Source organism: Dendrobates tinctorius, unplaced genomic scaffold (assembly GCF_039654945.1).
Source record: "Dendrobates tinctorius isolate UK_male_01 unplaced genomic scaffold, ASM3965494v1 ptg000097l, whole genome shotgun sequence".
NCBI lineage: Eukaryota > Metazoa > Chordata > Amphibia > Anura > Dendrobatidae > Dendrobates > Dendrobates tinctorius.
In genome coordinates this window covers 24,816,551-24,844,096 of record NW_027361765.1, presented here as the reverse complement: position 1 = coordinate 24,844,096, position 27,546 = coordinate 24,816,551, and the positions used below count along the sequence as shown (strand labels likewise).

At 45.9% G+C, this 27,546-nt stretch overlaps 1 protein-coding gene across 1 annotated transcript in view; it reads left to right on the top strand.

The window, feature by feature from the left end:
- LOC141099003 (tetratricopeptide repeat protein 24-like) overlaps nucleotides 1–27,546 on the top strand; it is a 145,991-nt gene that overhangs the window by 83,990 nt on the left and 34,455 nt on the right. The window contains exon 5 of the mRNA XM_073587048.1: nucleotides 22,922–23,041. Coding sequence (XP_073443149.1) covers nucleotides 22,922–23,041 — 120 coding nt within the window. The remainder of the gene's footprint in view (nucleotides 1–22,921; nucleotides 23,042–27,546) is intronic.

Sequence of the window (27,546 nt, the reverse complement as noted above, 5' to 3'; positions counted from 1 at the left end):
ATCCAAAAGTGTCCAGTGTCCACAAGTGTGTGCAGAAATTCAAAATCTCCCTTATCCTCTAGTCACTTTGGTCACAGCTGTGCCATCGAGCCTGTCACATAGCGCTCATATATTTATTGGGCCTCACACAATCCAAAAGTGTCCAGTGTCCACAAGTGTGTGCAGAAATTCAAAATCTCCCTTATCCTCTAGTCACTTTGGTCACAGCTGTGCCATCGAGCCTCTCACATAGCGCTCAGATATTCAGTGGGCCTCACACAATCCAAAAGTGTCCAGTGTCCACAAGTGTGTGCAGAAATTCAAAATCTCCCTTATCCTTTCGTCACTTTTGTCACAGCTGTGCCATCGAGCCTGTGACATAGCGCTCAGATATCAGTGGGCCTCACACAATCCAAAAGTGTCCAGTGTCCACAAGTGTCTGCAGAAATTCAAAATCTCCCTTATCCTCTCGTCACTTTTGTCACAGCTGTGCCATCGAGCCTGTGACATAGCGCTCAGATATCAGTGGCCCTCACACAATCCAAAAGTGTCCAGTGTCCACAAGTGTCTGCAGAAATTCAAAATCTCCCTTATCCTCTAGTCACTTTGGTCACAGCTGTGCCATCGAGCCTGTCACATAGCGCTCAGATATCAGTGGCCCTCACACAATCCAAAAGTGTCCAGTGTCCACAAATGTCTGCAGAAATTCAAAATCTCCCCTGTCCTATAGACACCTTGTACCTTGTTTTACATTACTATATAGTTTGTTGGATTTTGTCTACATTTCTACCAAAAATGAGGAAGGCTGGTGGAAGAGGCCGTGGAATTGGGCGGGGGTTGGCAGCTGGTAATGATGGTGTTGGTGGTGGATCTGATGGTAGTGGCAAGAGCAAAATAGGACCGAATGCAGGAGGTGTTGAGCCTGCGTCATCGTCTGGCTACATAAGGCCTCGAACGCTTAGTTTTCTAGGAGTTGGCAAACCGCTTTTAAAGCCAGAGCATCAGGAAAAAGTTTTGTCTTACATTGCTGACTCAGCCTCCAGCTCTATCGCCTCCTCTTCTTCAGTTGTAAAAAGTAAAAGCACTGAGTCGTCATTGGAGGCTCATGTTCATGAACCACACCTTTCCTTGTGTCCTTCACCCCAACCAAGATTGAAGGATGACGCAGGCCATACTACTGATTACTCCATGGAGCTGTTTTCACATACCATGCCTGGATTATCAAGTCAAATGGTGAATTACCCAGGCCAAGATGAATCTGACATGGAGTGCACTGATGCACAGCCACTGATGGATGATTCTGCTGGTACATTCACTCAGAGCACTACATTGTCCTCGCAGTGTACAGAGCCAGATTCTGACCCTGATGAGACTCAGGTGCCCCTTCCCGCACACTATACCACCATACACGGTGACACAGAGGAAGGTGCACATGGCATAGAAGAGGAGGTGATGGATGACCCAGTTGTTGACCCAGATTGGCATCCATTGGGGGAAGAGGGTGCTGCTTCCAATAGCTCAGATGAGGAGCATCCACAGCAGACATCGACATCGCAACAGCTGTTATCTGGCAGGCCCGGAGCACTCCAAAGACAGGTTCCAAACATCAAAAGAGTTGCTGGACAGCTTGTCCAGAGGGTCAAAAGATCACAGCGTGCTAGGCCGCAAAATGTCTGCCAAAGTAGGAAGAGTGCAGTGTGGCACTTTTTTGACCAAAATCCTCATGATCAGGCCAAGGTTATCTGTAAGAAGTGCGCAAAGACCGTTAGCCGAGGGAAAAATCTGAAAAATTTGAATACCAGTTGCATGCTTAGACACTTAACCAGCATGCACTTGCAAGCGTGGACACAACACCAAACCTCAAGTGCCACATGTGCAACTGATCACAACGAAGGTAGTCAGCAACGCTACATTGTTTCCCCCACTGTAAGCCCACCGGTTAGCACAGCAGCAAATGTTGAGGTGTCGTTGCAAGGCCACAGCAGTCAGGGAATCCCACTGTTATATCAACGAAAGACTGATTCTAGGCCATCAGAAAGAACACCAACTCCATCACCATCATCAACCCTCTCTCAGTCCGCCCTGTCCACCGCTACTTCCACCATATGCAGCTCTCAAGTCCAGCTCACCCTCCCAGACACTATGAGTAGGTCAAGAAAGTACTCAGTCTCTCATCCGCGTACACTGGGTTTGAACGCCCACATTGCCAAACTAATCTCGTTTGAGATGATGCCCTTTCAGTTGGTGGAAAGCACAGCTTTCCACGAACTCATGGCCTATGCAGTACCACGCTATGACCTACCCAGTCGCCACTTCTTCTCTCGCAAAGCCATCCCAGCCCTCCACCATCATGTGAAAGACCGCATTGTCCATGCACTCAAGCAGTCAGTGAGCGGAAAGGTGCACCTCACAACTGATGCATGGTCCAGTCGGCATGGCCAGGGCCGTTACGTGTCCATCACTGCGCACTGGGTTAATGTGGTGGATGCAGGGTCCACAGGGGACAGCGGTGGTGGGACAGTGCTGCCTAGCCCACGGTATAGGAAACAGTTGGCTGTAGGCGTTCGACCCTCCTCCTCCTCCAGAAGCGAAAGCTCGTCCACAGAGCACAGTCGTACGAGCACTCCATCTGCAGCTGCCACTGTTGCACACAATGTTTCCCCCTATCGAGCAGCTAGTGGAAAGCGTCAGCAGGCTGTGTTGCAGATGATGTGTTTGGGCAACAGACACACCGCCGAGGTGCTGGCCGAGTACTTGAAGCGACAAACTGAGTCATGGCTGGGCAGTGTACATCTTGAGGCAGGCAAGGTAGTTAGTGATAACGGCCGTAATTTTGTGGCAGCCATAGCCCTTTAAAAACTCAGCCATATACCTTGCTTGGCTCACACCTTGAACCTGGTGGTGCAGTGCTTCCTCAAAAATTATTCGGAGTTAACAGCCCTGCTCCAGAAGGTGCGAAGACTGTGCGCGCACATCCGCCGGTCGCCTGTACACTCCGTTCGTATGCAGAAGCTGCAGCGATTGCTCCACCTTCCCAACCACCGCCTCATTATCCACATTGCAACAAGGTGGAATTCCACCCTGCACATGGTGGAGCGGCTGTGCGAGTAGAGGCAGGCCATAATGCATTTGTGGGAGGATACACGGCCAGGCACTTTGAGAGCAGACATGGAGTTGACAGGTGTGCAGTGGTCGAAGCTGAAAGACCTCTGTAAAGTCCTTCAGTGTTTTGAGGAATGCACACGGCTGGTAAGCGCAGACGACGCCATCCTAAGCATGAGCATCCCACTTATGCGTCTGATCATGCAAACTTTGATGCACCTAAAGGAGCAGGCGTCTGCAGCCAATGTTGATGAGGCGGAAGAGGAGGAGGGAATCCTTGATGACATTCAGCCATTGTCTGCTCAGGGACCTCTCCTGGACGAGGTGGAGTAAGAAGAGGAGGAGGAGGAGGATGATGGGGATGATTACTTAGGGGAGGAGGATGCATCTCGTGGGGCAAGTGAAAATGTTGGCGTGGCAAGGTCTGGTACAGGGTTTGTGCGTGACTGGAGGAATGTGGATTTGCCAGAAAGTGCTCCTCCAACCAGCACTCGCAGTGCATCATTGACACCGGGAACATTGGCCCACATGTCAGATTATGCCTTGCAGATCCTAAAAAGGGACCCACGCATTGCCAAAATGATGAACGATGACGACTACTGGTTGGCCAGCATCCTGGATCCACGCTATAAAGGCAAATTACAAAACATCATGCCACAGGAGAACCTTGACCTAATATTGGCTAATAAACAAGCAACTCTGGTAAATCGGTTGCTTGAGGCATTCCCAGCACACAGCAGCGGTGATGGTTCTCACAAGAGCCGTACGGGCCGGGGGCAGCTTGGCAGAGGTGTTCGTGGTGCACACAGCAGAAGTGGCATTGGAGACAGGGGTTTCATGACAATGTTGTGGACTGATTTTTCAAATACCGCTCACACAACTGGTAATACTGCATCGATGGAAAGTGACAGGAGACAGCAGTTGTCAACTATGGTTACAAACTACATTTCCTCCCATATCGATGTTCTCCCACACAGGTCATTCCCCTTTGACTATTGGGCCGCTAAACTGGACACCTGGCCTGAATTGGCCCAATATGCCTTACAGGAGCTCGCTTGCCCAGCTGCAAGTGTGCTATCGGAAAGAGTCTTCAGTGCAGCTGGATCAATCCTGACAGAAAAAAGGACCCGTCTGTCAACCCAAAATGTGGATGATCTAACCTTCATTAAAATGAACCATGCATGGGTTTCCAAGCATTTTGTCCCACCTTCCCCTGATGACACATAGGGTGACAGAAAAATGGCTTGCTTTGGTCCACCTCCTCCTGGGACTTCACCTATTTCGCCTTTTGCATCAGCTGAATGTCCAACATCAACATATGCCACTTTCTAAAACTCCCTAACTGTGCTGCCTCCCCCCCATGGTCGGGGTCACCACCTAGCGCACGACACCGTGCGAGTGCCGTTGTCCTGGACAGGTGGGTAGGCCGACTCTTGGGTGCGGGCACTGGCACAGGGTCCCTCATAGTGCAATCAAGTGTCTCTGACGGTGGTGGTGCACACCCGCCGTCAGACACACCGCCGTACTATGAGGGGCCCAGTGCCAGTACCGACGCCCATGAGTGGGCCCCCCTTGCTTGGGCAGGGCCCCAGCATTTGCAATCTTTACCTCTCCCTGCTCCTCCGCTGTGTAATCTGGGCCGTCAAATCCATACTGTGCCTGACACCGTCTGAGCCTGCCTCCTGATGTACAGACATATATTTTGAATGTGTACGCTATCCATACATGTTATCCGGGGATACGGTACCCTTTCTAACCTTTGTGCAATCACGTGCAATCCATACTGGGCCTAACACCGTCTGAGCCTGCCTCCTGATGTATAGACATATATTTTGAATGTGTACGCTATCCATACATGTTATCCGGGGATACGGTACCCTTTCTAACCTTTGTGCAATCACGTGCAATCCATACTGGGCCTAACACCGTCTGAGCCTGCCTCCTGATGTACAGACATATATTTTGAATGTGTACGCTATCCATACATGTTATCTGGGGATACGGTACCCTTTCTAACCTTTGTGCAATCACGTGCAATCCATACTGTGCCTGACACCGTCTGAGCCTGCCTCCTGATGTACAGACATATATTTTGAATGTGTACGCTATCCATACATGTTATCTGGGGATACGGTACCCTTTCTAACCTTTGTGCAATCACGTGCAATCCATACTGTGCCTGACACCGTCTAAGCCTGCCTCCTGATGTACAGACATATATTTTGAATGTGTACGCTATCCATACATGTTATCCGGGGATACGGTACCCTTTCTAACCTTTGTGCAATCACGTGCAATCCATACTGTGCCTGACACCGTCTGAGCCTGCCTCCTGATGTACAGACATATATTTTGAATGTGTACGCTATCCATATATGTTATCCGGGGATACGGTACCCTTTCTAACCTTTGTGCAATCCATACTGGGCCTAACACCGTCTGAGCCTGCCTCCTGATGTATAGACATATATTTTGAATGTGTACGCTATCCATACATGTTATCCGGGGATACGGTACCCTTTCTAACCTTTGTGCAATCACGTGCAATCCATACTGGGCCTAACACCGTCTGAGCCTGCCTCCTGATGTACAGACATATATTTTGAATGTGTACGCTATCCATACATGTTATCCGGGGATACGGTACCCTTTCTAAAGTTTGTGCAATCACGTGCAATCCATACTGTGCCTGACACCGTCTGAGCCTGCCTCCTGATGTACAGACATATATTTTGAATGTGTACGCTATCCATACATGTTATCCGGGGATACGGTACCCTTTCTAACCTTTGTGCAATCACGTGCAATCCATACTGTGCCTGACACCGTCTAAGCCTGCCTCCTGATGTACAGACATATATTTTGAATGTGTACGCTATCCATACATGTTATCCGGGGATACGGTACCCTTTCTAACCTTTGTGCAATCACGTGCAATCCATACTGTGCCTGACACCGTCTGAGCCTGCCTCCTGATGTACAGACATATATTTTGAATGTGTACGCTATCCATACATGTTATCCGGGGATACGGTACCCTTTCTAACCTTTGTGCAATCACGTGCAATCCATACTGGGCCTAACACCGTCTGAGCCTGCCTCCTGATGTATAGACATATATTTTGAATGTGTACGCTATCCATACATGTTATCCGGGGACACGGTACCCTTTCTAACCTTTGTGCAATCACGTGCAATCCATACTGGGCTTAACACCGTCTGAACCTGCCTCCTGATGTACAGACATATATTTTGAATGTGTACGCTATCCATACATGTTATCCGGGGATACGGTACCCTTTCTAACCTTTGTGCAATCACGTGCAATCCATACTGTGCCTGACACCGTCTCAGCCTGCCTCCTGATGTACAGACATATATTTTGAATGTGTACGCTATCCTTACATGTTATCTGGGGATACGGTACCCTTTCTAACCTTTGTGCAATCACGTGCAATCCATACTGGGCCTAACACCGTCTGAGCCTGCCTCCTGATGTATAGACATATATTTTGAATGTGTACGCTATCCATACATGTTATCCGGGGATACGGTACCCTTTCTAACCTTTGTGCAATCACGTGCAATCCATACTGGGCCTAACATCATCTGAGCCTGCCTCCTGATGTACAGACATATATTTTGAATGTGTATGCTATCCATACATGTTATCCGGGGATACGGTACCCTTTCTAACTTTTGTGCAATCATGTGCAATCCATACTGTGCCTAACACCGTCTGAGCCTGCCTCCTGATGTACAGACATATATTTTGAATGTGTACGCTATCCATACATGTTATCCGGGGATACGGTACCCTTTCTAACCTTTGTGCAATCACGTGCAATCCATACTGGGCCTAACACCGTCTGAGCCTGCCTCCTGATGTATAGACATATATTTTGAATGTGTACGCTATCCATGCATGTTATCCGGGGATACGGTACCCTTTCTAACCTTTGTGCAATCACGTGCAATCCATACTGGGCCTAACACCGTCTGAGCCTGCCTCCTGATGTACAGACATATATTTTGAATGTGTACGCTATCCATACATGTTATCCGGGGATACGGTACCCTTTCTAACCTTTGTGCAATCACGTGCAATCCATACTGGGCGTGAGAACGGCTGGCGAGCTGTTAAGCAAGCTACAGCACCTATGGTTTGCACACGTAAGTTTTTCATTTTTTCAGGAATGACGGTTAGGCCTAATTCCGGAACTGCGGTTGACCTGCACTTACTGGGAAATCATTGTTCGCGGGTAAAAATTGTCATCAGTGATCCCCATCACTAACGTTGTTCAGCGGGTTATCTCCACCTGTAAGCGACAAACGCTGGCCTTTTCAGTGTAGTGCACATGCAGCCACGGACATGTAATGGCATGACACACCAGTTATTGGCCAATCTCATGTGCCAGAGCCTCACGTGTCCCTCTAGTAAGCCGGACTCGGACCGCGGGGCATGACGGAGTCTCGTTCGTTAACGGAATTAAGCTTGCAATGTGTGCATCTGTTCTGTAGCTGGCATGGTTGAGGTTTCCCAGGTGGAGTCGAATTTAACCGTAGGCTCCACTCCTGGTGGTGCCCTTCTGGACATTCCTTTAAGGTTCAGCTTTGCAACCATACTGCCCAAGTAAAACAAACACTTTGCCTTCATGAACGCTGTTGGGAGGGTCGTGACTCGTGGGAATAACGCCGCCCAATCAGTTAACCTGCTAGAGAGATCCTTCGTTGCTCCCAAGCATGACATCACACTCCCTAGGAGGAAGGTAATGCCACTGTGGCGACCGTACTCCTGGGGGCGACACAAGTGCACTGATGCCCAGCCACTGCTCGATGAATATGCTGGTACATTGACCCAGACCACTACATTCCCCTCGCACGCTACACGGCCTGAATCTGACCCTGATGAAACTCAGGTTACCCTTCCCATATACAGTTCCATCTTACACGGTGACAAAGAGGAAGCTGCAGATGAAAGTGCAGGTTCGGCCCACCCGCCATCAGACACACCACCGTACTATCAGGGGCCCTGTGCCAGTGCCGTCGCCAACGAGTGGGCCACCCCCTGCTTGCTCAGGATCACAGCACTTGCAAAGTTGAAATACTGTGCAGTAAGATGGAAGATGGGGACGACGAGGAGTCCAGACAAGTACAGGGATTCCCTAGCGAGTAGACTTATTTGATTGTTTTCAATGTTGGGACAGCAATTTTTGGGGAGCACTATACTCTGGAGAATGATAGATGGTGCCCACCATACACTAGAACATTCCAAAGGTGGACATCAGACACTGGAGCAGCATTTACAGGGCCCATTATACACTAGAGCATTAGAAATGGGGCCCATTATGTTTGGAGCATTATTTGGGCCCATAAGACAGTGGAGCTTCATCCATGGGGACCAACATATACTGTAGCATTATGTGGAGCTCATCATATACTGTTTCAAACATCATATGGGACCAATGATTCTGTATGGAGAAATAGATGGGCCTCGTCATGAGATGTAAAAAGTGAAGTGTTTTTCATTGTACTATACCGCTATTTCTCTGCCGTATCGGAGCATGATGAGTTGTGGTATTATGTGTTAAAGGGGCGCTCTTTCGCCCAGGGCACATGAAAACCTGGAGCCAGCCCTACCACCCCACAACTTTAGCCAAATAACCCCCATTTTTCAGTGCGTAACTTGTATTATGAAGTTAATTAAGGTTGACAAGCTTAAGTAAGAAGAATTGATGCTTTTGGCATTCAAATGGGCACTGTAGGTGTGTTTCCTGTCCTCCTCTCACTGCCGACTTTTATTCCCCATTGACTTACATTGGGTTTCGTGTTTCGGGACGACCCCGACTTTTCCCTATAATCGGACGATCTTGCTCGACCCGACTTTTGGAAAAGTCGGGTTTCACGAAACGAAACGCGACCCTAAAAAAACAAAAGTCGCTCAACTCTAGTGTCCACGCTTGCAAGTGCATGCTGGTTAAATGTCTAAGCATGCAACTGGTATTCAAATTTTTCAGATTTTTCCCTCGGCTAAAGGTCTTTGCGCACTTCTTACAGATAACCTTGGCCTGATCATGAGGATTTTGGTCAAAAAAGTGCCACACTGCACTCTTCCTACTTTGGCAGACATTTTGCGGCCTAGCACGCTGTGATCTTTTGACCCTCTGGACAAGCTGTCCAGCAACTCTTTTGATGTTTGGAACCTGTCTTTGGAGTGCTCCGGGCCTGCCAGATAACAGCTGTTGCGATGTCGATGTCTGCTGTGGATGCTCCTCATCTGAGCTATTGGAAGCAGCACCCTCATACCCCAATGGATGCCAATCTGGGTCAACAACTGGGTCATCCATCACCTCCTCTTCTATGTCATGTGCACCTTCCTCTGTGTCACCGTGTATGGTGGTATAGTGTGCGGGAAGGGGCACCTGAGTCTCATCAGGGTCAGAATCTGGCTCTGTACACTGCGAGGACAATGTAGTGCTCTGAGTGAATGTACCAGCAGAATCATCCATCAGCGGCTGTGCATCAGTGCACTCCATGTCAGATTCATCTTGGCCTGGGTAATTCACCATTTCACTTTATAATCCAGGCATGGTATGTGAAAACAGCTCCATGGAGTAATCAGTAGTATGGCCTGCGTCATCCTTCAATCTTGGTTGGGGTGAAGGACACAAGGAAAGGTGTGGTTCATGAACAAGAGCCTCCAATGATGACTCAGTGCTTTTACTTTTTACAACTGAAGAAGAGGAGGTGATAGAGCTGGAGGCTGAGTCAGCAATGTAAGACAAAACTTTTTCCTGATGCTCTGGCTTTAAAAGCGGTTTGCCAACTCCTAGAAAACTAAGCGTTCGAGGCCTTATGTAGCCAGACGATGACGCAGGCTCAACACCTCCTGCATTCGGTCCTATTTTGCTCTTGCCACTACCATCAGATCCACCACCAACACCATCATTACCAGCTGCCAACCCCCGCTCAATTCCACGGCCTCTTCCACCAGCCTTCCTCATTTTTGGTAGAAATGTAGACAAATTCCAACAAACTATATAGTAATGTAAAACAAGGTACAAGGTGTCTATAGGACAGGGGAGATTTTGAATTTCTGCAGACACTTGTGGACACTGGACACTTTTGGATTGTGTGAGGCCCAATGAATATCTGAGCGCTATGTGACAGGCTCGATGGCACAGCTGTGACCAAAGTGACTAGAGGATAAGGGAGATTTTGAATTTCTGCACACACTTGTGGACACTGGACACTTTTGGATTGTGTGAGGCCCAATGAATATCTGAACGCTATGTGACAGGCTCGATGGCACAGCTGTGACCAAAGTGACTAGAGGATAAGGGAGATTTTGAATTTCTGCAGACACTTGTGGACACTGGACACTTTTGGATTGTGTGAGGCCCACTGATATCTGAGCGCTATGTCACAGGCTCGATGGCACAGCTGTGATAAAAGAGACGAGAGGATAAGGGAGATTTTGAATTTCTGCAGACACTTGTGGACACTGGACACTTTTGGATTGTGTGAGGCCCACTGATATCTGAGCGCTATGTGACAGGCTCGATGGCACAGCTGTGACAAAAGTGACAAGAGGATAAGGGAGATTTTGAATTTCTGCAGACACTTGTGGACACTGGACACTTTTGGATTGTGTGAGGCCCACTGATATCTGAGCGCTATGTGACAGGCTCGATGGCACAGCTGTGACAAAAGTGACGAGAGGATAAGGGAGATTTTGAATTTCTGCACACACTTGTGGACACTGGACACTTTTGGATTGTGTGAGGCCCAATGAATATCTGAGCGCTATGTGACAGGCTCGATGGCACAGCTGTGACCAAAGTGACGAGAGGATAAGAGAGATTTTGAATTTCTGCAGACACTTGTGGACACTGGACACTTTTGGATTGTGTGAGGCCCACTGATATCTGAGCGCTATGTCACAGGCTCGATGGCACAGCTGTGACCAAAGTGACTAGAGGATAAGGGAGATTTTGAATTTCTGCACACACTTGTGGACACTGGACACTTTTGGATTGTGTGAGGCCCAATGAATATCTGAGCGCTATGTGACAGGCTCGATGGCACAGCTGTGACCAAAGTGACTAGAGGATAAGGGAGATTTTGAATTTCTGCACACACTTGTGGACACTGGACACTTTTGGATTGTGTGAGGCCCAATGAATATCTGAGCGCTATGTGACAGGCTCGATGGCACAGCTGTGACCAAAGTGACTAGAGGATAAGGGAGATTTTGAATTTCTGCACACACTTGTGGACACTGGACACTTTTGGATTGTGTGAGGGCCACTGATATCTGAGCGCTATGTCACAGGCTCGATGGCACAGCTGTGACAAAAGTGACGAGAGGATAAGGGAGATTTTGAATTTCTGCAGACACTTGTGGACACTGGACACTTTTGGATTGTGTGAGGGCCACTGATATCTGAGCGCTATGTGACAGGCTCGATGGCACAGCTGTGACAAAAGTGACGAGAGGATAAGGGAGATTTTGAATTTCTGCAGACACTTGTGGACACTGGACACTTTTGGATTGTGTGAGGCCCACTGATATCTGAGCGCTATGTGACAGGCTCGATGGCACAGCTGTGACCAAAGTGACTAGAGGATAAGGGAGATTTTGAATTTCTGCACACACTTGTGGACACTGGACACTTTTGGATTGTGTGAGGCCCAATGAATATCTGAACGCTATGTGACAGGCTCGATGGCACAGCTGTGACCAAAGTGACTACAGGATAAGGGAGATTTTGAATTTCTGCACACACTTGTGGACACTGGACACTTTTGGATTGTGTGAGGCCCAATGAATATCTGAGCGCTATGTGACAGGCTCGATGGCACAGCTGTGACCAAAGTGACTAGAGGATAAGGGAGATTTTGAATTTCTGCACACACTTGTGGACACTGGACACTTTTGGATTGTGTGAGGCCCAATGAATATCTGAGCGCTATGTGACAGGCTCGATGGCACAGCTGTGACCAAAGTGACTAGAGGATAAGGGAGATTTTGAATTTCTGCACACACTTGTGGACATTGGACACTTTTGGATTGTGTGAGGCCCAATGAATATCTGAGCGCTATGTGACAGGCTCGATGGCACAGCTGTGACCAAAGTTACTAGAGGATAAGGGAGATTTTGAATTTCTGCAGACACTTGTGGACACTGGACACTTTTGGATTGTGTGAGGGCCACTGATATCTGAGCGCTATGTCACAGGCTCGATGGCACAGCTGTGACAAAAGTGATGAGAGGATAAGGGAGATTTTGAATTTCTGCAGACACTTGTGGACACTGGACACTTTTGGATTGTGTGAGGGCCACTGATATCTGAGCGCTATGTCACAGGCTCGATGGCACAGCTGTGACAAAAGTGACGAGAGGATAAGGGAGATTTTGAATTTCTGCAGACACTTGTGGACACTGGACACTTTTGGATTGTGTGAGGCCCACTGATATCTGAGCGCTATGTCACAGGCTCGATGGCACAGCTGTGACAAAAGTGACTAGAGGATAAGGGAGATTGGATTGCTTTTAAAAAAGCAGTTTGCAGAGCAGTGGGTAAACAGCAATGCCAGCCTGTCAGGAAGCCTTAAAAGGCAGCCCAACAACCAACACCACTGATACACCACAATATAGCCTCCCCTTGTACTGCACACACAGTTACTGGTGTGTTGTGCAAGCCAAATCGCTAGCAGCAGAAGCAGTTTTTTTTTCTTCTCAGCAGGACAAAAAAAAAATTGGGATTGCTTTTAAAAAAGCAGTTTGCAGAGCAGTGGGTAAACAGCAATGCAGGAATGTCAGGAAGCCTTTGAAGGCAGCCCAACAACCAACACCACTGATACCCCACTATATAGCCTCCCCTTGCACTGCACACACAGTGACTGGTGTGTTGTACAGGCAAAATCGCGAGCAGCAGAAGCAGTTTTTTTGTCTTCTTCCCTGCCTAACGCTCTCCCTACAGAATCAGCAGCAACCTCTCCCTATGCTAAGATCGGCAGAAGTAAGATGGCGGTCGGCGTGCACGCCATTTTATACCCCCTGTGACGCCCACCAAAGCAAGCCAATCACTTGCATGCCCTTCTGAAAGATGGTGGTGACCCGTGCCTATGTCATCACGTTGCCCACAGTGTCCGTGGATCCTGATTGGCTGAAAAAGAGCACAAAACAAACTTTTGAAACGCGACTTTGGCGCGTAAGTCGCTGACCTCGTGGCCGACCTCATCCTAGGGTCGGGTTTCGTTTCATGAAACCCGACTTTGCCAAAAGTCGGCGACTTTTGAAATTTTTCGACCCGTTTCGCTCAACTCTACACACACGCCTTGCGTGGCTCACATCCTCAATTTGGTGGTACAGCAATTTCTTCACCACTATCCTGACCTGGATATGCTGCTGCAGACAGCACGGTTGCAGTGTACTCCTGATGTTACAGGGGTCTTTCGACCTCAAAGTTAACCATTTGATTTGCAATTTTCCAACACAGTGGAATGCCACTCTTCACATGTTGCAGCAACTGTGGCAACAGCTATGAGCCCTGGTGCAATATGTCCTTTTGCATAGCCTGAGTTAATGCAGTACAAAAGTGGTGCAACTCATGCTTGCGGTGTGGGCACAGATGAAGCACCTCTGCACCCTTCTGCACAGTTTTGAAGTGACTACTAAGATGGTTAGCATTGACTATGCCGATGTCAGCATAACTACTCCGGGCATCTAAATGCTGGAGCACACTTTAAATAGTCTGTGCGAGGAGGTGGTGTTCCCAGAGGAAGAGGTGGAAGCAGAGGAGGATGGGGAAGGGATAACAATATCTCAAATTTCCAGGCTGTCTGCACACAGGTGGGTGCCATGGGAGGGTGGCTTACAGTAATCAAGGGTGGCTCATGGTATCAGACAAACTGTGACGGTGAAGGTGCTGGAGCCGAGGAACAAATGGAGGACTAGGAAGAAGAGGGGATGGACATGCAACAGTCAGGAGATGAAGAGGGTAATGATTCCCTCTCTGTTGTCCGTAGTTGGCGGGAGGGAATGGAGGAAGCAACCTTTAGTATTACCCCTTGACCAACTCACCATGGACTTGGATCTCATGGAAGCGCACAACACATGAGTGCATTCTTGTTCCACGATCTTTAACATGATGCATGTATTCTTAGGGTTAGAAATAGTGCTGACTACCATGTTGCCACTCTGTTAGATCAGCGGTACAAGAGTAAATTTAGCCAGATGCTTCCCCATCCTGGAAAGGGACATGCGCACCCTGGAGTGTGGAAACACGCTTGCAGACAGTCTTAAAAGTGCTTTTCCCCAAGACAGCAGTGAAGCACACAGTGTGCATCACCGTTCTAGAATGTCAAGGGATCATGGCAAAAACAAAAGCAGCAGCACCAGCAGTGAAAGTGGCCTAACCAATTTCTGTGAGTCGTTTCACACATTTTTTTTAGACCAGCCCATGCACCAGCAGAACAGTGTGCAAGTTTGACAAGTCATGAACAACTGGAGAGCATGGTGCAGGAGTATCTGGAGCACAATATCAATCCCATCGGGGGGTGGGACCCTTTTTCATTTTGGTCTTCAAAAATGGAAGAGTGGCCTGAGCTTTCCTGTCACGCCTTGGAGATTTTGTTATGCCTGACAGCCAGCGTTATCTCAGAACGTGTCTTCAGCGCTGCCGGATCCTAACGGATAACCACATCCGACTGTGTCCTGAAAGTGTAGACCACCTAACTTTCATCAAAATGAATAAGACATGGATCACTAATGACTTTTGCATCCCAGTCTCAGACTGGGCAAACTAGGCAATGGTGTAATTTTAAGTGTCATGAACTGATCTTGCGTTATTGCAGTCTGTGACACTTTTGACGTGGCTTCTGTGTCTGCTGCTGCTGCTTAAGGTACAAACAATTTTTTTAAATGTGGAGACTCGAAGTTGGGTTTGGTTCTGGTGGGTTGCCTGTAGTAGAAGGTGTGTCAATGGCCTATTTAAACTATTTCTACTCTGTGGAAATTTATGTCACTTTAGTGGTCTATGACAATTTTTTTTGAAATATGAAGACTCCAAGTTGTGTCTCCATCTTCAGTTCAAAGATGTAAATGTTGGCCAGATCGTTATACCTGCTGCATGGCCCATGGTTGACTGCTGGTGTGCCATTTGCAAATTTCTACTGTCGGTCAATTGATGCCACTTTTCTTGGTGTCTCCCCCTAATTTTAGCTGTTTGGTAAACTTTTTATCACTCCTTAAGGTGTTGTGCATATGTTTGGTTTAGACTCCCTTTGAATTTAATGGGGTTCGGTAAAGTTTGGCGAACGTCTAAACATTTGTCGAATGAAACCAAACCAAACCTTAAAAGGTTCACTTATCTCCAGTTGTTAGGTAATGGTTCTCTACATTGAATACAATAGGAGGTGATGAGTAGAACCTGCAGGCCACACAAATTGGCATGTTAAGGCAACCATTTCTCGCAGTCAGAGCATTAAAATATATTATCGTAACAAACAGCATTTAAAGGTAACCAGTCATCAGATTCATGCTGTTTGAACCATGGGCTTCATGAGTAGACACTGCCTGCATTATTGCTGTCAGGTGTGTATTACTCTGAAACACTTTGGTCAAGGACCTCCCTTTGACTATTCAGCCAATATACAGTAACGGTCAGTTTTATAGAGTATGTTTACTCTGAAAAACCGCAAAACATACCTGGCTACAATCGCTATTCTAGGGTTTGATCATGCTGACCATGGTTCGGCCAAAATTTATCTCATGAAAGGTTCTCTTTGGATGAGAGTGAGGTGGCCATTATGTCAACCTTGTCTAAATGGTTTCTATTCACCAATTGCACATGTCATCAGTCACGATTCATCTTGGATTCATGGCAGCTCTGGCTCCACTATAATTTAAATTTAGCTTTTTTCCTTTCAGGCCAGCATGGGTTAAATGTCAGTTTCCTTACTGGCAGCTGCTTTGGTTGCTTCTCAGCTGATGTGGGTGGTTACCATTTCCACCATCCTCTAAAAAAATCACATAACCCACCAGCTTACTGTTAGTGATAGAGTAATCTATGTTGACCAAGCCTGAAGTAAAGAGCTCTCTGGTCACAGTGGTGCTTTGGCTGTGTTCGTGGAGTTTGTGGTCCTGGTACCGTATCCTCAGCTGTGTGGTGCTTTTCAGCGGGGACAATGTTAAGTTCCATTTTTAATTGTTCTGTCTGTCTTGTTGTCCCTCTCCTTGTGTTGTTCACCATCTGCAGTGGTGTAGTTAGGGTCCTTGCTGGCCAGTGCACTAGCCAGTGAATTGGGAGAAGAAAAATGTGGTTTTGGCACAAGATGGCGTCGGGGGAATGACCTGCTTTGGGAGTTAGGGGAGTTTAGGGACAGGCACAGGTTGGAGCTCAGAAGGTGCTCCACCCTTGTTCCCTACTGTGAGGGCCTTCCTCTCCCCATTCCATCCCATTGTTGGTGTAAGTTGTGTCATCCACTGGACTTAACTGTATTGGTTCGTGACATTATCACCGACCCATACTTTTTTCGGTGGACCCATGGCTCATGCTGAGGCCTTTGCTTACCTGATCCAGTCCCTCATGGATGAGGTTTCTGAGTTGTAGACTCAAGTGGTGCAGCAGTTTCAGCAAGTGACGGGGTTCTTGGTCTCAACTCAAGTCCTGGCTCAACCGGAACCTAAAGTATCTCTCCCTGACAGTGTCTGGTTTTCTGGTCTTCAAAGAAGCCTGTAAATTGTATTTCAGGCTTCGCTCTCATTCTTCAGGGAGAGAGGAACAGTGTGTGGGTGTCACATGCCCCGTCCTGTGTGACACAGCCAGCAGGCCGGTAACTAATACAACAGGATGAGGCACGTGTAATTGTCCTATGTGATGCGGCCCGCAGGCCGGTAACTAATACAATAAGACAAAGGAAATAGGGAAAACCTGGGTAACAATAACAATGGTGGCCCTGCGATAGGGAATGGGGAAATGGAGGCCTCCTTCACTCCCCTGAGTCAGTGTCTCTACACTCCTAACGGTCCCTAGGCCGGTTCCGCACCGGGCGACGATCAGGAACCTAAAAACCCTGACTCGCCCTGCACCTAAACCCTCACTAGGGAAATGGTTGGTGCGGAAACTAATCCCACCACTGCACTAAACACACATAAAGAAAAGTGACAAAACAGGGGAACACCACTTAGCTTTGCTCTGTTGCTTACACTCCCAGCAACAGAGCCCACCACCTGCGTGCATCTTTTCCTCCACCGTGTCCAACATCTGGGTGCACTGTCCAGCAACGGAGTCCAGCACCTGAGTGCAGCTGTCCAGCAACGGGGTTCAGCACCTGAGTGCAGCTTCAGCCAAAGAGTCCAGCAACTGAGTGCAGCTCTACACCTTAGCTGCCACTCCACTAAGCTTTGCAAGAATTCTTCACTGACACCATAGCTGCCACTCCACCATGCTTTCCATGAACTCCTCGCTGACACCATAGCTGCCACTCCAGGACTCTGACTGAGTTGTCCTGGACTCTTCTCAGCAGCATAGTGCAGCCTTGGAGCAAGCAGAGTCCACACCTGCGTGCAGCTGTCCAGAAACAGAGTCCAGCAAATGAGTCCAGCTTTTCTGCCAAAGAGTCCAACATTTTGAGTCCAGCTTTCTGCAACCAAGTCCAGCATCCTGAGTGCAGCTCTACACCATAGCTGCCACTCCACCAAGCAATGCCAGCCCTCCTTGCAGACACCATAGCTGACACTCACCAATCCATGCCAGCCCTCCTTGTAGACACCATAGCTGCTACTCCAGCACTCTGACTGGGCTGCCTGTGACTCTCCTTCAGCTCCATTCTTTACCCAGGCTCGCTTGCAAATGAGGAACTATCGCCCACCGTGATTAACACACCTGATACTCTTTTATAGAGCAATCACACCTGCTATACAATCACGTGCACAAACCAAGGTAACCAGAGTGCAATGACCCTAATGGCCACCGGTGGAAAACTACAACTGAAATCACCACAGTGCAATGACCCTAATGGCCACCGGGGGCAAAACCACCTTTGGCACACAGCCAAAGGAAAAAAAAGGTTACTTTGTGCATTTAATCTGTCAGATCCAACCTTGATCATGACAGTGGGGATTATAGTCTCCCTTCTCAAAGGTGATCCCCAATCCTGGGCCTTCTACCTGCCGACTGATTCACCATCTTTGCAGTCGATGAACGAGTTTTTCCTGACATTAGCGCTGGTGTATGGGGATCCTGAGGCATTGCCCTGGCTGAGTCTAGACTCCATAAAATCAAGCAGGGGGGCTGGCCAGCTAAGATGTACTGCTCAGAGTTACAGAGATGTGCCACTGACACGCAGAGGAATGACCCTGCTATTAGGAGCCATTTCTGTCAGGGTCTGTCAGAGAGGCTTCAGGATACTTTGGTGCAGTATGATGCAGTATAAGTCATTGGAGGCCACCATGGCCCTTGCTATCTGTGTGGATAGACACCTCAGGGAAAGAAATACACCAAATCTACCCCCTGTTGTTCTTTCCAGGGAGCAGGGCACACTGGTACAGATAGATGAACCCATGCAGGTGGGAGGAGCCTCCTCTCAAACTAGGTTGCCTGCGGTTTGCGGTGGGATGAGGGCATGTTTTTTCTGTGGTCTGACTGATTATTACGTCAGTGTCTGCCCAACTCGAGCCAAAGTATGTACTCCATCTCAAAAGCTGTGTTCCCCTGGTTGTGTGGAGGGAGACGACCAGGCTGTGTACATTTCCTCCATCTTTACATCTCAGTCTACCATTCTGGCTGAAGTGGTGGTTTGTGGGAAAACTGAGACTATACGGGTGCTTGAGGATAGAGGAGCTGGAGTCAATTTGGTGGATTTTCACTTTGTTCAGACCCATTGTCTGATCGATAGGATGCTGATGAGACCCAATACTGCTAGGGCAATTGACTCTGTTCCTCTCAGCCAGGGGAGTGTGACCTAAGTCATAGTTAATATTAACCTGCGTATAGGGACTTTTCATGAGGATTCCCTGTCATGCTACATCTTGGAGGGTATGACAACTCCCATCGTCTTTGGCCTTCCCTGGTTTAAGACACACAGCCCGATCATAAATTGGCAGTCCCGGGAAGTAGTCAGTTGGGACCAGTCTTGTAAGGACTGCTGTCTGGGAGCGACGATCTCTGCCGTCCTTCTCAAACCAACCCATTCTTTTCCAGTGGGAGCAGCTAAGGTGCTACCAGGGAGGAGGGGCAAGACTCAACCCTAACCACAAGTAAACCCTGAGTCTTGGAGTCCTCTTAGGAGGAGGTATCAGGGGAGGGTGATAGTTCCTTCTGTGTATAGCAAGGGTATGAGTTTGGTGACACAGGGGGACGCCTCTGTTGTCTGTTCCTCAAAGAGTTCATCATCTTTTGGCAAACACTTGTGTGGAAATAAACATTCAGGTCCAGACCTGTGTGTGAATGAATACTTGTGGGTGTCCTCCAAAAACATCAGGTGGAAGTATGCATCTGGGAAATAGAGTTCAAGGGTGATCGGGTGTCGGCCATTCTCAGACTGGGGACTTTCCAGCTGGAGTTACCCCCAGTAATGCAGGTATACAACGTATTCCATAGGTTGGCGCTCTGGAGATTTGTGACGCCTCCGGAGCCTATATTATTGCCAAATGCAACGGGATGCGTTTGCCATAACCTTGAGGATCAGGTGACTGCGGAGGTGAATCATAGTGGGTGGAGATGTAATTTCCGGTAAAGTCTAGTGTTGAGGGTCCAGAGGCCCTCATTGAAAGGGGGGTACTGTCACAATTTAGTTTGGATTCGTGGCAGCATTTAAATGTAGCTTTTTTCCTTTCAGGCCAGCAAGGGTTAAATGTCAGTTTCCTTCCTGGTAGCTGCTTTGATTGCTTCTCAGCTGATGTGGGTGGTTACCATTTCCACTATCCTTTAAAAAGTCACATAACCCATCAGCTGACTGTTGGTGATAGAGTAATCTATGTTGACCAAGCCTGGAGTAAAAAGCTCTCTGGTTGCAGTGGTGCATCTGCTATGTTCGTGGAGTTTGTGGTCCTGGTACAGTATCCTCAATTGTGTGGTGCTTTTCAGCGGGGACAGTGTTAAATTCTATGCTCACTTTTTCTGTCTGTCTTCTTGTTGTCCCTCTCCCTGTCTTATTCACCATCTGCAGTGGTGATGCTAGGGTCCAGTGCATTAGCCAGGAAATAGTGAAGAGACAAACTGGGTTTAGGCACGAGACACGAGACAACGGCGGAGGAAGGACCCGCTTAGGGAGTTAGGGGAGTTTAATGATAGGCACATGTTGGAGCAGAGGAGGTGCCCCATTCCTTGTTCCCTACTGTGAGGGCCTTCCTCTCCCCATTCCATCCCATTTTTGGTGAAAGTTGCGTCATCTGCTGGACTAACCCGTATTGGTTCGTGTTCGTGACATCACCATCATGCTTTTGATTACTCTATTTTCTTAGGCTCACAATCTGTGTGCTCACTGTCATCTAGCACAGATACCATCAAGTGATCCTTTTTCTTTAACTTGCAGTAAAGAGAAGGAAAAAACGTGTGCAGTTTGAACGTCTGTTAGGACTGCTTAATTTTTTACTTTTACTGATGTACTTCTAATGAGAAAAAATGTACAGCGAACTCCAGATAAAACCAAAAAGTGACAATAGAACAGTTTTAATACTTCTACAATACATGCCATAAATATTTCATCAAGATAGCTTATTTCATTTCAGCACTGATAGGATTATTTAAAAAACATGATTATCAGCTATAAGACACAGCATTCTTCATACCACATCATGGCTAACAATAGATTTGTAGACTTCAGCTCCTTATCTGGATGATAACAGGCCTGCTGTGGTGGGAATTATCTTACACAGCAAACAATCCTCATTGTCATTGCAGATAAATCATACTTAATAGGATTTCAATGAATTAAAGGCATCAGAGTGCTTGCAGTGTTTGGTTTACTGTCAGAAGATATGCCTAATCAAGCAGTCATGAAGCAGTGAAATGAAGAAAATCGCAGTGGTGCCACTTTACTTGGCCACTTAGAGATGAGAGACTAACTACATAGTAATTATCAGTTCTTTGGCAATTGTATTCCTGAGATTTACTGGGATTTCTAAGCAATGAATTCCTCACAAGGGCATGAATCACAGAAAGCCAGTTGGAGTTATTTTCGCAGTGATGAAATGCGCTCAATAAATAGCTGGAAAATGCAGACATTTTCAAAGCACCTCCAAACATGTTTTAATGCTTTGCTTTTGACCATTCATTCCGGTATTCAAGGACTAAAGCTGAGTATGTATTAATGTAAGTCATTAATTACTATGAGTGGTGTTAAGTGAAAGACATATACTATGACAGTTCCAATAACATACAGTACCACAAAGTTATCAACATGTTTAATAATTAAGCAGGGAATGGCCATTCAAAACAAATATGTTATATGTATTTATCAGTCCATAATGTTAATTTCTTTGCATTATTCAATTTTTATTTTTAAGCATTTTTGAGCAAATTCTTAGAAATGTAACTAAATAATACTCTTTAAAGGGTTTTCTCTCATCATTTGTGGTTAGAAGCGCACCATTCCCCAACCTTCTGATACAGAGGAGGCAAATGTTCCTGCTTGATTTACATTTCAGACCATCAGGACGCTTGGGCCGCCATATGAAGCATCTTTGCAGCAGTAGAGGAGCACAGCGTTGGGTTTGAGAGCTAACAGTGCACTCCAGCAACTCCAGTTGGCTTCAGTGCAATGGTTACAAGATCAATAGAAAACATTAGGCAAGGTGCATGTTTGTCCACCTCTGGAAAGCCACAGCAGTGGCTGGTCCCCTAAGAAAAGAACTCTAAACAATAAAATACTAAAGGCAAAATATACTGAGAACTTTCACATTTTAAAAAGTTATCAATTGGAAATTTAATTTTACAAACACTTTCTGTTCTGTAAATGTACTGATAATAACTGATAGTCTGATAATCACTTCTGTAGTAAGTGAATTTATAATTTATGGGAGGAAGAGTGGACAATATTTAAGGATAAAATTCATTAAAGACTTAAAGGTGCTTGCCTGGTAGTAGAAGAACCATCTCATTGTGGTATTCTCATACAATCAGGGTAATCCCATTAACTTTGAAAGATAATGTAGTAACATTCAAGTGAAAGCTGGCTTGTTAATCAACAGTATAATACCTTCTCCTGACTCCACCATAAAAATAAACAATTGGGTTATTAGAGAGAAGGCAAAAAGCTGCTGCCAGACCACTGTGGCAGCAGCTAATCTCCTGCAGGAGCAAAGAATCCCAAAACCTCTTTCTTCTAACATCTGCCACCAAGGAAGAATCAAAATGGTGAACTGTGCACATAATTGTATCAGACAATCTTGCTGAAATCTTATATCTTATACTGTATTTTGCCATGAACGCAGAATATACGTTTGCTTAACTGCCCTACTTTTCAGGTTCGTAAACTGATTTGTGGGGTGAAAAGAAATTGGGCATGATGGATTTCAGCATGCCTGTTCATTCATATCCATAAGAGATAACTTTATATCTATGAAATATTTTTTAATAAAGCTCATTGAAGGCAGATATTGGAGAGTGCTAAACCTCAACCTCTCATCAAAGCTAAGCAGTACACTATTGCATTAACCCAAATTTGTTATAATACTTCATTTATTTATCGGACAGTTGGTATACATGGCACGAGAAAAATAATATTACCGATACAACTGATATGATAAATTACCATATTGACTTCATATGCAGAATGTTGGAATGAATTGATTTCAGTTTACAAAGTTAAATTTTTCTTTGTTTGCAGGAAACTTCTGATGTCATTAGGGAAAGAATTTTAGGCAAACTTACAGACACCATTGAATATAAAATATCTCATCAACATGCTGCAATTTTGTCTGAAACCGCTGCCAGGAAAAGACCAGATGTAAGTTTATTGGACATAAATGTAGAATTAAAAAGTGGAATAGAATTAATCCAATTCACTAAGTTTCCAGTAATTGTACACATTTGCTAGTGAAATGCATAGACATAAAAGTAGATTTTTTATTGTAGTTTGTAGGTATGTGACACTTATCCAGAAGGAATTGGATTAAAAGAATTAATTTTCCAATTGAAAGACAAACTCCAGATTCCACTACTCAAAGATAACCATGCTCAGAAATAGTCACACATTTTTCTGTCTAAACAACACGATTGTTTTATCAGATATTGTTGAGCCTCACATGTGGTCTATGAGATAAATAGTATCACATTATATTGCAATTAAGTGTGCATACCATGTGGAAATTGGCAAGAAAACTGTCTGACAGATGGAATTCATTCTATAAAGGAAAAAGAATCATAATTACAGGCATGGTCTATGAATATATTCCAATATACATATATGCATATAATTGCCTCCCCACACACACGAAACTAAAATTGGTCTGTATTTTTAATGGGAAAGAAGGGAATAAGCTGCTGCCTCTCCACCTCTGATGATGCATTATCTCCCACAAAACCAAAAGGATTGAACAATTAAAATTTAACGTGCCAGGAGGCCCAACAAACATTAGATAGCCATTCAGTCCCACAGAAGACTGTGGGTTCAGCTAGTATTTCTCTAATTTCTATGGGAGCCTTAAAAGAGTAGTGCCACCATAAATAATACATTTAACTAAGAAGAATATGTGAAAATAAATGGTTTTGCAATGTACAATTGCTAAAAATTATGCTTCTTTCAAAAAATAACAAGCTTCCATTTTCTGAAGTAGCGTTCCTCCATTCCATCCTCCCAATGACCGATCAGCTGGCTGAGCATGCGTAGTTCCTGTCATCATAAGAGGTTCTCCACCTCCACACCCACAGTGTGCCCAGCTCTGACAGCGCACCAAGCTCAGAATGCAGATTGCTGAGAAGTACGGACGCGTGTTCAGTGATATCTCCCCCGGTGCTCACACAGCTCTGACATCTGAGTGAGATCGTTCTGCTTCATATGCGTGCGGTCAGAGCTGTGTCAGCGCGATTGCAGACAGACATTTCCCGCGCTCACACAGCTCTGACTGGCTGATCGGCCACTGGGAAGAGTGAATGGAATAATGCTACAGTGCTAACTTCAGAAGATGAAAACTTTTATTATTTTTTTAACGGAGCCTAATTTTTAAGAACTGCAAATTACAAAGCCATTTATTTTCACGTTTTCTGCTTAGTTAAATGTATTCTTTATGGTAGCACATAAAGCACTGCTACTGATGTAAAGATTTTGCCATTACAGTGGCTTTCAAATGTTTGGGCACCCCAGTTCAAAATGACTGTTGTTGTGAACAGCTAAGTAAGTTAAAGATGAAATGATCTCTAAAAGACCTAAAGTTAAAGAACATGATTAAGACCTGAGGCGTCGAAACGCGTTGTTCTGCAGTCATCCGACTGATATGCTGTACCTGCTGGAATTTTAATATGCATTGGCACAATAAAATGGATTTTTAATTTTCCATTCCTAGCGCTGGAACTTTCTTCCCTTTTTTCTACTAAAGTTAAAGACGACACATTTCTTTTATATTTTAGGCAAAAAAACATATATATTCATCTTTTACATTTTAAAAATTACACAAATTAAAATGGGCTGATGCAAACATTTGGGCACCCCACTGTCATGATCTCAGTGCGGGTTTGACTCGCACACGTGGGGTTAATGTCTGGAACCAGTGCTGATGACTGGCATTTCTGGGGATAAAGGTTGTGATCCCGATGCAGGCTTACCTGCACACCTGGGGCTATGATTGTGGCCTCTCCCTGGTTCTGGGGGAGACTTCTTATAGCCTCAGGACGCTCCCATCCCTGTCAGTTATACTCTTGCCCTTGGCATTGTGTGGTGACCCCTGAGTGTGTTAGTGCTGTGTGTTCTGGTTACTTGATTCTCTGTGTATGACTCGGTCTGTTCTCTGGATATCGCTTTGGATTCTGCCTGGTACCTTATATGTCTGTTTGGTTTTGATCTCTGCTTGGCCCTGATTATCCAATCTGTCTCATCCCTGGTACTGTACTGTGATCCTGTGTATGACCTTTGGCATTGTCTGACCTCCCGTCTGTTTATCCCTCCTGTATCTTGTTTGCCCGTACTGTTGTGACCTCCGTTTTGCCTGACTCTGAGTTGTTGTATGGTGTCCTGTCATATCTGAAAGCAGGACGCTAAGCCACGCCCCCTTGCAGTCACATGACCATAGGTCCTGTGCAAGCTTGTTCACTTTCAGTGTCCGCAGGTCCCGTGCCTCTTTACTTTCCAGCGCTGACTGTACCCTGACACTAATAGTTGGAGCACTCCTGGTCACCTCCGCTGCCCTGCTCCCCAGGTAACTCTAAGCACTGCTTCTGTACTCAGGACACGCGCACTGGCTCTATGAGCAAGTGTAGTGCGGTGTCTCTGACACCCACATTTTTAGTACCTGATTAATTAAATGTTGTCCGTATATAGAAAGGCTGGCGCTTCATACCAATTATACAAACACAAATTTGAACTTACGTAACAGCAGCCGATAAAGAGACCCAGAGAGTGAAATATAAAATAAATTTTTATTTAATACATAATAATAATCCGTAGAGAAATCAATAGAAAAGCAGAGTGCCCAGAAGGGAGAAGTGTGTATCATCAAGGGTATATAGAAGATGGAAATTTAATTATGCTAATATTGCAAATACCCAGCACAAAATCATATCAAGCTGCCTGCCCATATACTGGTCTAAAATAAAGGTAGGTAATATCAAGCTATCATAAAGAGTCCATGGTGAAAGAAAGAAGTTTTTGCAGATTCTTGGTTGAGGAATGTACGGATCCGTGAAATATTTTTGAGTTGAAGTCGGCAGGAAGCGGAAAGGGCTTGGATATGTGGTTTGAAAGAGAGATCAGTGTCAAGGATAACCCCGAGGCAGCGAGCTTGTGGGACTGGAGAGAGTGGGCAGCCGTTTACTTTAATGGATAGGTCTGTTGGGGGGGTCGCGTGAGATGGGTGAAAGATGATTAATTCTGTTTTGTCCCTATTAAATTTTAGAAATCTAGCGGAGAAGAAGGATGAAATAGCAGACAGACATTGAGGGATTCTGTTTAGTAGGGAGGTGATATCTGGTCCAGAGATGTAGATCTGTGTTTCATCAGCATAGAGATGATACTGAAAGCCATGAGATTCTATGAGCTGTCCGAGGCTGAAGGTGTAAACGGGGAAGAGCAGGGGCCCTAGAACTGAACCTTGCGGGACTCTGACGGATAGGGGGCGCGGTGAGGAGGTGGTGTGCGAATGGGAGACGCTGAATGTCCAGTCTGCTAGGTATGACGCAACACAAGATAGGGCCAAGTCTGTGATACCAAGAGATGAGAGGGTCTGTAGTAATAGGGAATGGTCCACTGTGTCAAAGGCACAATCATGGGAGTTCTTTAAGCAAAACGGGAGGCATCACCAGAATGACTTTAATTACAGCGACACAGGGAGCTGCATGCGCCGACTGACATTCAGCGAAGGTATTGGAATATCCACCCCCCTTTGTGCTTAAAGAACTTCCATGATTGGTGCCAGGTGATATAAAATACCACACCATCCCTTTCCCAGACATGCCCCGGGAAGAAGCAACGGTGAAAGGTGCATTGGGGTGAGGGGGAAGTGCCATTCATCCTCTTACCTGTGTTCCTGCCTCTGACCAAGGTATCATATGCTATTTTCATATATCATTGTATGCTCATTACCTATATGATCTTCATATTTGTTCTGGTCTCTTATGTTACTCTTAATTCTCATTTATCATACTGAGTCATGTAGTCATGTAGTCTATTGTGAATTTTGATGTATGGTTAGAATCATTATGTATTTGTAGAAGCCATCCTTGTTTCAGCTACTGCTTTTTACAGATGATGTTATGATGATGTTCATCAAGATTTTGTTGAAATGTCATTGAATCCATTCTTCCCTCTACCTATGAAATGTTCCCCGAGCAATTGGCTGTAACACAACCCCAAATCATGCTTGTTCCTACCCCATGAATCACATGGCCTTTCCCAAAGATGATAGTGAACAAGCCATAACCCTAACAGGCTAATTAAGGTCTGAATAAACAAAAGTATAGATCACCCTCACAGTAAGGATATCATGCGGAAATTTCTTCCCAATAAATATGTCCCCGTGAGATGATCGTAAGAAGCAAAGAAGAGAAGGGAATATCATGTTATGTATAAAAAAAATACTAAACTTTATTGAATATTAATGTCAATAATACATATGGGTGAAAGATTAGATAAAATTACAACAAAACAACTGGTAACCCAGCTGTTGCGGAAATAGTGCAGCATAGAGTATATCCCCAATTGGAGAATTAGCGGACAATTTCCATTGGATAAATTTTATTACATACAATTTTATATAGTCTTAATAATGCCAATATTATTTGGTGTCTGCACCAAAGACCAGC